Source organism: Dasypus novemcinctus, chromosome 18 (genome assembly GCF_030445035.2).
Source record: "Dasypus novemcinctus isolate mDasNov1 chromosome 18, mDasNov1.1.hap2, whole genome shotgun sequence".
Taxonomy (NCBI): Eukaryota; Metazoa; Chordata; class Mammalia; order Cingulata; family Dasypodidae; genus Dasypus; species Dasypus novemcinctus.
The window spans coordinates 53,440,306-53,449,937 of NC_080690.1; the positions used below are offsets into that span (position 1 = coordinate 53,440,306).

A 9,632-nucleotide genomic window follows, 5' to 3' on the forward strand; every position below is an offset into this window, starting at 1 on the left:
TCAAAGCATTAATCATTATTTAATCAAGTAAGAGTGAAACCTCTGAATCCAGTACAATCTAATGTTCAAAAGGCCAGTTAACAAACATAACCCAATATCTATTTTTGGAATTCATAAATAATACCAAACTGCTACACTTACCTTCATATTTGATGGACAGTTTTGCTGGATAAAGAATTCCTGGCCAGCAGTTTTTCTCTTTCAGTATACTAACAGCATCATATCACTGTCTTCACACCTCCATGGTTTCTGAAGAGAAATCCATATTAAGTCTTACTGGGCTTCCCTTGTATGTAATGGCTTGCTTCTCCCTTGCTGCTCTGAGAATTTTCTCTTTATCTTTGACATTTGACATTCTGAGTAGTATGTCTTAGAGGAGGTCTAGTTGGATTTATTCTGATTGGGTTACAGTACGCTTCTAGGACCTGTACGTTCATTTCTTTCATGAGAGTTGGGAAATTTTCATCCACTATTTCCTCAAATATGCTCTCTGCGCCTTTTCCTTATCTTCTTCTGGAACTCCCATCACATATATATTATTGTGTTTCATATTGTCAGTCAGTACTCTGAGCCCCTGCTCAGTTTTTTCCATTCTTATTTCTTTCTGTTCTTTTCTCTCTTCAATTTTACATGTTCTGTCATTGGTATCACTTATTCTTTCTTCTATCATTTAGATTCTGCTGTTGTATGCCTGTAGTGTGTTTTTGATCCCAGTGTTGTCTCTTTCATTCCCATGAGCTCTGTTACTTTTCTTTTCAGAATTTTGAATTCTTCTTTGCGCTTGCTTATTGTCTTCTTGATGTCATTTAGCTCTTTAACAGAATTGTCTTTCAAATCATTAATTTGATTTTGGAAATTTATGTGCATCTTACTGATTAGTTCTCAAATTCTGCATCTCCTCTGGGGCTTTGATATATTCCTTTGCTTGGACCATGTTTTTTATTTTCTTAGTATGGCTCATAATTTTTGCTGATGTCTAGGCATCTGATTAGGATATAGTTTACTCAGATGCTCCATTTCTTTCTCTTTTGTAGGGATTTAGTGGTACATGGCTATGTTATCACTGCTCTTTGATTCTTGGCTCAACTTAGATTGTTAGGATTGTCCCTGCTGGTTGCTCAGAACTGGGCACTGAACCCCGTAAATGGTTGTAGACTTGCTTCCTAGGGCCTTGGGGAGGGAAGCTGTGGAGTCCAGAAAAAGCTTATTTTTAATTTTCACACATGCACTTCCTTGGTCTACCAGCAGATGGTGCTCTTTGGCAGCTGTCAGGTCAGTGTCTGGTCAGAATGTATTAGTTGGAGCACAGATCTGATCAATGTGATAGAGCTTCCTACCAGGGTGTTAAGAGCGTTGTAATTCACGATTTCTCAGACACAGTTCTCCTGCCTTCTCTGGCAGTCCACTCCCTTTTCCTACGTAGGAAATATTTCCACTCCACTTTGTGTCCTAAACAATCAGCCATAGTTGGTAGAGAAGGAGATTGGGAGGGTTGTGTATCTTTAATCCCTTGCCAGCTCCCAGGAAACAATGGAGTTGTCCTTGGTTCCTCTTTTTCTTTTTTTTTTTTTTAAAGATTTATTTTTTATTTATTTCTCTCCCCTTCCACCCCAGTTGTCTGCTTTCTGTGTCCATTCGCTGTGTGTTCTTCTGTGACCACTTCTATCCTTATCAGCGGCACCAGGAATCTTGCGTTTCTTTTTGTTGTGTCATCTTGTTGTGTCAGCTCTTCATGTGTGCAGCGCCATTCTTGGGCAGGCTGCACTTTCTTTCGCACTGGGCAGCCCCCCTTATGGGGCGCACTCCTTGCGCGTGGGGCTCCCCTACGCGGGGGACACCCCTGCGTGGCACGGCACTCCTTGGGCCCATCAGCACTGCACATGGGCCAGCTCCACACAGGTCAAGGAGGCCTGGGGTTTGAACCGCGGACCTCCCATGTGGTAGGTGGACGCCCTATCCACTGGGCCAAGTCCGCTTCCCACTCCTTTTCTCTTATAATTCAGGTTCATTTACTCTATTGGACTCTAATTTCATAACATATATAAAATCTGACCACTGGTTACCCCACAACTGCCACAGCCACTGCTCACCTGGGATACTGTAGTGGATCACAGCTGAATTCCCTGCTTGAGCATAGGTAGAGAGATATAAGAGTGTCTTTCAAGGAACCCAAAACTTTTCCAAAGCAGTGGTTCTCAAACAGGAACAATTTTATCCCTTTTGCTGCACACATAAGTGACATTTGCTAATGTTTAGAGACATGTGGTCATCACAAATAGGGACTTGTTGTCCCAGGCATCTAGGGGTAGAGAAATGCTGCTGAACATTCTGTAATGCACAGGACAGCTCCCTACAACAAAATGAGAATAGAGCCAAGGAGAGAAACCATGATCTAAAGAAAAAGAAGAGCACACATTATCTATTGCTGAAGTTATGGGGGTTTTCTTTAAGCTGTTAAGTATTCTGTCATTATTTATGTTTTCAAAAGTGAAAATATGTGGGAGCAGAGGTGGCTCAAGCAATTAGGCACCTCTCTCCCACATGGGAAGCCCAGGTTTCGGTTCCAGGTGCATCCTTAAAAAAAGAAGATGCGCAAACAATGAGGGAGGAGAAATAAATAAATAATGATTCTTATAAAAAATAGTAAAAATATGAATTATCATTGCATTGGTGGAATAAAAGAGTGTTTTTTTAAAACTTAATATGTTTTTACAGTTAATGTAGTTTTGATTTCTTATTTGGTATATCAGATGAGATTTGTAAAAGAAAAGCTTTTTAAAACCATTATGGAAAATAGGAAAAGATGGAAGATTTTTCAGTTAATGTGATGAGGCTGGCATAACCCAAATAAATACCTGTGTAAGGTAAATTCAAATCTAAAGAAACTAAATTTTCCTTGGTGCCAAAAAACCCCAACTTACCTTCCATTTCTTAGAGCATTTCTTTGGGATAACTTACAAGTGGAAATTCTTTCCTTATCCCTCTGAGATACATGTAAATCTTAAAAGCCAGGAAGCTTCTTGCCAGTTTTATGACCCAGTAATATCTTTCTTAAGGACCTTGGAGCCATCTCTGAAAAGGAAACATCAAGGATCTTCCCCTATCTTCCTGCCTCTGTAGGAGTTTAGCCTGGGCACTTGGCTCCAAGATGTAACTACCTGCTTGTCATAAAGAGCCAGAAATTGTATTTTTCTTTTGGATAAAGGCAATTAACTAGCGCAGAGGTCCAATCCAATTACTAGGGGAATTTAGGATAGACTGTATATAGCAAATGGTGCTGTAAAGTTCTGTTGAAGAAATTATTGTTTATATTGGAACATGTATATAATGGATTGAATTTGCCTAGCTTTGTAAAAGAGTAAAATTTCTTTTTGTCTTTGCAATCTCACTAGTGATTTGTGTGTGATGCATATCAGTCTGGTTTAATGGTTTTTCAATAATAAAACTTTCTTTTCTACATTCATGGGGAAAGGATATTGTAGGTTGGCAGACGATTTGACTTTTAGTTATTTCCACAACAACTGATAAAGATGAAGTCCCTATTTTTAACCAGTTTCCCTTATAAACATACATGCAGAATTTCTAAATAACCTATTAGGACATTGACTCAACCACACTTGGAGAGGAAAAGTTACTACAACTAAGAAATGCCTATTTCACCAGTGAAAGATAGTTACCTTGCCATTTTCAGTGCATCCATCTTACATGTATATTATAATTTGACTGGTAAGCTATTATGGAGCATTTAAGTTTTTTCTAAACCTTTGCTATTTTGAATAATACTGTAAATGAATTCTACTGAGGGGAAATCTCTAAGCATTAATCTATGAATATTTCCTTAGAATATTTTCTTTGAGATGTGTTCTGTCTTTTATTCTTTGTTCTTACTTTAAGGCCCGCCTGAAGGACTACTTATGGCAGTCCTTCAGTGTTCTTGCCTCAAATTAATTATCAAATGACTATCAATACAGAATTTAAGTGTACACCATAAATCAATATTTTCTTCTTTTTAAAAAATAAATTATGCATCATTCTTTGTTTTTTCCTGAACCTTAGTGAATCATTTTGAGCATCCCATTTTGGAGACAATTAATTTAGCTTCATTTTGTATTACTTACCTAGTACAACTCAACTCTTGACTATATGTTGTCATATATTGAGTGCCGATTTTTAAAAAATTTCTATCATTTTATTCTCTTGGATAAAATTAACTCTCCTTTAGCAAAGGTTTTCTCATAATTATCTAATTATTCCTAGACTTAGATCAGATTCCTGATCTTTGTCACAACTCTGAATTGTTTTGCCTCTTTTCCACAACTAGGGTAGTTTAACCCCTTTGAGTGACAGAAGAGACCTGGGCCATGTTGAGCCTGAGTTTGTTTGCCATTTGAGGTGGCATTTAATGAAGTGGCCATAGCCTCTCCTGGTGAAGAGTGGAGATGGCTAAATTTTGCTCAGAGGTATTTATACAAAGATATATGGTCCAGAATGATAAGAACCTGGTCTCTGTCTGTAAGGATATCTCTACCTCCGCCTTCTGGGGGAGGTCTTTTACTACTCTGAGGAACTTCCTCAGAAAGTGGCAGATCTCTGCTCTGTGTTCCCAAGGAAAAGTCCAGCTCTGTTATGTCATGCCTGAATCTCATCTTCCCATTTCAATAAATATCCTTCATCCCTTCTCTGGTCTCTTAGTATTGGCCTTGCCTCCCTAAGTATCACAACTTAAACAAGTTCTATATTTTTCCTGGAAGGAGAGCTTTCTATATACCTGGTCACATGTGATCACATTATTGGAGGAAGGCAAAGAGCCCTGGCTGGTAGAACAGTAATGGTCAAAAAGTATGTTCCTAAGTGAATCATGGTGAATCAGGTCAAGGAAGTCTTTGTAGTAAGGATATTACAGAAAATGTGAAAGCATTTTGGGATGTTACGGGGATATTCTCTTTAGAGAAAACTGAGGGATCTTCAACTTAGATTCTAAAAGGACAATTCCTCCATCTCCTCTTACTATCTACCTGTATTACATATGCTATTAATCAAAGGTGTAGGCATTTGTCATCATGATAATTAAAACTGATAGTTGATTGGAAACAAAATATGACAAATTATTCTTTTCTAAGTTGAGTAAAGAAAACATATGCTTATGGTTTTAGGCTAAGAAGAGCTACTACTTTGATGGAAATACCAATTTTCCTCCAAAGCTAATGTAAGTGTTAGAGAATGTAAAGAATGTTATAAGGTTTCCAGGAACAAAATTTTCTAATGTGTAATAAATAACCATATGGTTTCACACAAATGCTACATGAAGAGCTTCAATCTTTGAGCGCCATTACGAGCATTTAGTTCACTTTGTTGTCATTGTAGTTGCAGTTCAATGTAATGCTATAAATTTCTGCATTTTAAGCATATTAATCTGGAAGCAAATCGAGATGAATTGAAAGTAGGAGAACCAAGGTAGTGGTGTTTCACATGACTATAGACACAAAATGATGGCTTGGAATCCAGAATGCCTTCCATGTTTTCTTCTGGATAATTTTATTTTTTAAAATAGTGATTATCTATATTTAAACCATATCCCTTATCCTTCTCTGTTTCTCTGTTTCTGCCTCTCTGAGCTCTCTGTATTCTCTGTCCTCCTCTTGAACATTGTTCAGAAATTATTGAACTATATGAGAGCTGTTAGAGACCTCTGGTTTCTGGAGGGCTTACTTTTTATCCACAGAAGTTTCTTTTTAGGATATACAGAAAAAGCTACATTTTGCTTTCTTGGTATATTTCAGGTTGTGAATCATGGTGAGGAAACAAGGAATTATCAACAAAGGAAGATGATGTTTCATCGCACAAGACCATTGTAGAAAAAATTATAAAAGAATATCTTGAATATCTTGAATGTTCAAATTCTAACAAAGATTAGAAATATAGAGAGAATTTGGAGAGGAAGCACGAAGTCAAGTAGAAGATTTCAGACCACTGACCCTCATCTTTAGAGAAAGCCCCGCTGGGAAAAGTGTTTACAAATATATTACGTTTAGTAGTATCTTCCACTTAAAGGCTATTCTTTCTAAACCACGGAGAATGGCTTCTGACGGAAAACCACATAAATATGATATGCTTGAGAACAGTTTACCCGAAAAGTCAATCACACAAAATGAGAACATCAACAATGGAGAGAATCTTTTGAATTCTAATGAAAGTGCAGCAACCTTCAGCCAGAGCAAATCTCTTACCCATTGCCAGACTTTCACTAGAAAAAAAATCCTTATATGTAGTGAATGTGGAAAAGCCTTTGTCAATCAATCAAGCCTTAATCGCCATTGGAGAATTCATACTGGAGAGAAACCCTATGAATGTCATGAATGTGGGAGGACATTTAGCCATATCTCAACCCTTTATCGACATCAGATAAGTCATAGTGGAGAGCAACCTTACAAATGTATTGAATGTGGGAAGGCCTTTAAGCATGTCTCATCACTTACTATTCATCAAAGAACTCACACTGGAGAAAAACCATATGAATGCATAGAATGTGGGAAATCTTTTAGTCGTGTTACATATCTCATTAAGCATCTGAGAATTCATACTCAAGAAAAAGTCTATGAATGTCATTTATGTGAGAAGGCTTACATTCATAGTTCCTCTCTTATTCACCATCAGAAAATTCATACAGGAGAGAAACCTTATGGATGTAGTGAATGTGGGAAAGCCTTTTGCTGCAACTCACACCTTACCCGACATCAAAGAAGTCACACCGTAGAGAAGTAATATGAATGCAAGAAGTGTCTGAAAGTCTTTCATTTCTTCAACACCAGAGTATTCATACGAAGACAAACTTTTTGAATGTCAAATATGCAAGAAATCTTTCAACCAGCCTGAATCACTGAATCTGCGTTTGAGAAATCTCACTAAATTGAAACCTTATGAATGCAGTATATGTGGGAAAGCTTTCGTCATAGTATTCCTGTTTATGTTATAGAATTCATACTGGAGAGGAACCCTATGAATGTATTCAATGTGGGAAAACCTTCAGTTATAGTGCAAACCTTAATGTATATCAGAGTCCATACTGGACAAAAGCCATATAAATCTAATGAGTGTTGGAAAGATTTAAGTAGGTAAAATTTAAAGTAGTTTTAGCCATCAGGAAATATATATTATTGGAAACTCCTGTGAATGTAGTGAATATGGGAAAGTCTGTAGCAATAGTGGAAACCTTTAAACTGCCCATCAAGGGTTTATACTGGAGAGAAACCCTACTCATGCAGTCATTGTGGAAAAGCCTCTAACCAGTATGAATTCCTTAATTGAAATAAATAAATCCACACTGGAGAAAAACTGTATACATGTAACAAATGTGGGAAAAAGCCAACGCAATGAGAGTCCCTTATAAAGCATGTGCTAACACATGAAGTCCTGTGAATATAATAATTTTGGGACATCTCTGAGTTCAGATCCATCCCTTATTTTATGTCAGTGAACTCACATCAGAGAAGAATCTTATGTAAGAAAAGTAGAAGTGTTCACTTAAGGGGTCTTGTTACATATCAGGAGATTAATGCTAGAATTACCTGAAGGAGGTAGGAATTACACACCAATCTTTGCCATTTAGCTTTCAGTAGTCATAGAAATCCACAGGAGAGCCAACCAGTGTAAATGAATATGCATTTCTTATAGCTTTAGCAGTTTTACTCCACATGGCTCCTGCATAGAAACTATTTTTAGCTAATGAGCATTTAAATGTATTCAGTCATTCACTTGGATATATTAAGTGATAAAGTTGGAAAGCGTAGCTACAAAAGGAAAAGGAATGGTGTTTACAATTCTTGGTCTCTAGTAAAATAATTTTGTATACAATGGTTTCTCACATTGACTTACACCTCTTGTAAAAATTTTTCACTATTTTCCTCTTGAAGAATGAAGATTAGCCTTACTGTAGCTTTTTGTGGAAGATAAGCAAAGCTTGGAAAAATGGCCCAGTTGCTTTGCTAATAAATGGTGATGATATTTAATAGTCCATTTCCAATGGGCTTCATTCACATATTTGAAAAAAAAAATTGTTGATCATCCCTCTTGTATTACTTAGATATAATAATCCAGTGGTTCACATCTTTTAGTTTATTTCAGAACACCATGATGGCTTGTGAAAACATTGTTCACAATGTCCAACTTTCTGATCGAATAGGTTTGAGGTTAAACTAAAAAATTCGCGTTTTTCAGAAGTTTGCAGGTAAAATGAATGTTGTGTGCACGGGAAGCATACTTTGATAACCAATGTAATAATTAACAAGTGCTGTCCTTTGTTCATAGAGATCTTTGTCTTCCAAGAAATATTGGTGGTAAATATGTTTGAAATAATTTTGTTAAGTGGTGTGAAGAAACAATATGGGTTGCTGTGATAGCATAACCAGGAAACAGCTTAATTTGAAAGATCATACCAGGCTTAATTGTGGATATGTTTTTAAATCTGAATACCATAAGATGAATAGTAAATTTTATAGGACTGAATGAGTGTGGGTGGGGATCATTCTAGGCAAAACACAAGTTCTGTCATGTTTGCTGCCACTGCACCTTATGATCCAGTGTCTAGTTCCAAGTTCTGTTGACTTGGAGGTAATGGTGCTGGCAGCCTTCTTGGTATAACAGCAGTCACTTCTCCTTCCCTGGATCATAGTGATGATGGGATTACCTTGAAATCAGTAGTTTAACAGTGCCCCTTTTACATCTGGCTTCCCACCAATTTTAAAAGAATTCATTTTAAGCAATAAATGTCTTGAAATACTTGAGAGTGTTTGTTTCTTGCATGGTTTTGACAGATGATTTTGGATTCATTGTTTTGCCACCTAGTTGCTCTTTTATGAGGATTAATGCTTTATCATTTCAATATCATGAGCATACACAGGGTTCAGTTTTACAAGTTTTGAGCTAATGTGCTTTCACAGTTACACTGAATTAGGAAAAGAAAGGTTTTTCAGTGAAAATAATGAAGGTTTTAAGAAAGCAATTATATTAGGGAAGCAAGTAGTTGGGTGCCCACCTCCCATATTGGAGGTGTCCCAGGTTTGATTCCCAGTGCCTCCTAAAAGAAGACAAGCAGACAGAGTGCACACAACAAACAGAGCAAACATCCAGCACAAGCAATGAGGGTGGGGGAAAGGGTATATTACGTTGTTATGGTGAATGGGCTGAGATTATGATGGTAGGGTACCACTGATAGAATCATATTAATCTTAGTCATGTCAGTTAATCTTTGAGCATACACAGTGGATCAGATAAGACACAGTCCATATCTTTTAAGAGTTCAAAGGGGTATTTGTGTATGTATGAACACCATAGGGTCTTGAGTCTTGTTATCTGGGTAACACATGCTAGCTTTGTGTGCTCCTTGGACAAATTACTGTTGTGTTCCTTAGTATTGCCATTTGTAAATGTTGATAATGACTCAGAATTATGAAGGTGAAATGAGTTAAAGACTTAATATGTAAGAAACAGGGCAATATCTGATCCATAGCAAGCACTATAGTGTTTTCCTTAGCTTTTAATCTCCTTTTCAACATCAGATGAATCAGTGGAGATGTAATTTTCTGATATATTAAAAATGAGTAGTCTTTTAGCTATGCATTAACAGTAATCACCAA

The 9,632-nt window shown here is 36.9% G+C and overlaps 1 protein-coding gene across 1 annotated transcript; it reads left to right on the plus strand.

The window, feature by feature from the left end:
• Positions 1 to 6,075: 6,075 nt before the first annotated feature.
• On the plus strand, positions 6,076 to 6,837 carry LOC139436932 (zinc finger protein 181-like). The gene is given in 1 exon segment (XM_071209526.1): positions 6,076 to 6,837. A coding segment is annotated over 1 exon segment (762 nt).
• The last annotated feature ends 2,795 nt before the right edge of the window (positions 6,838 to 9,632 follow it).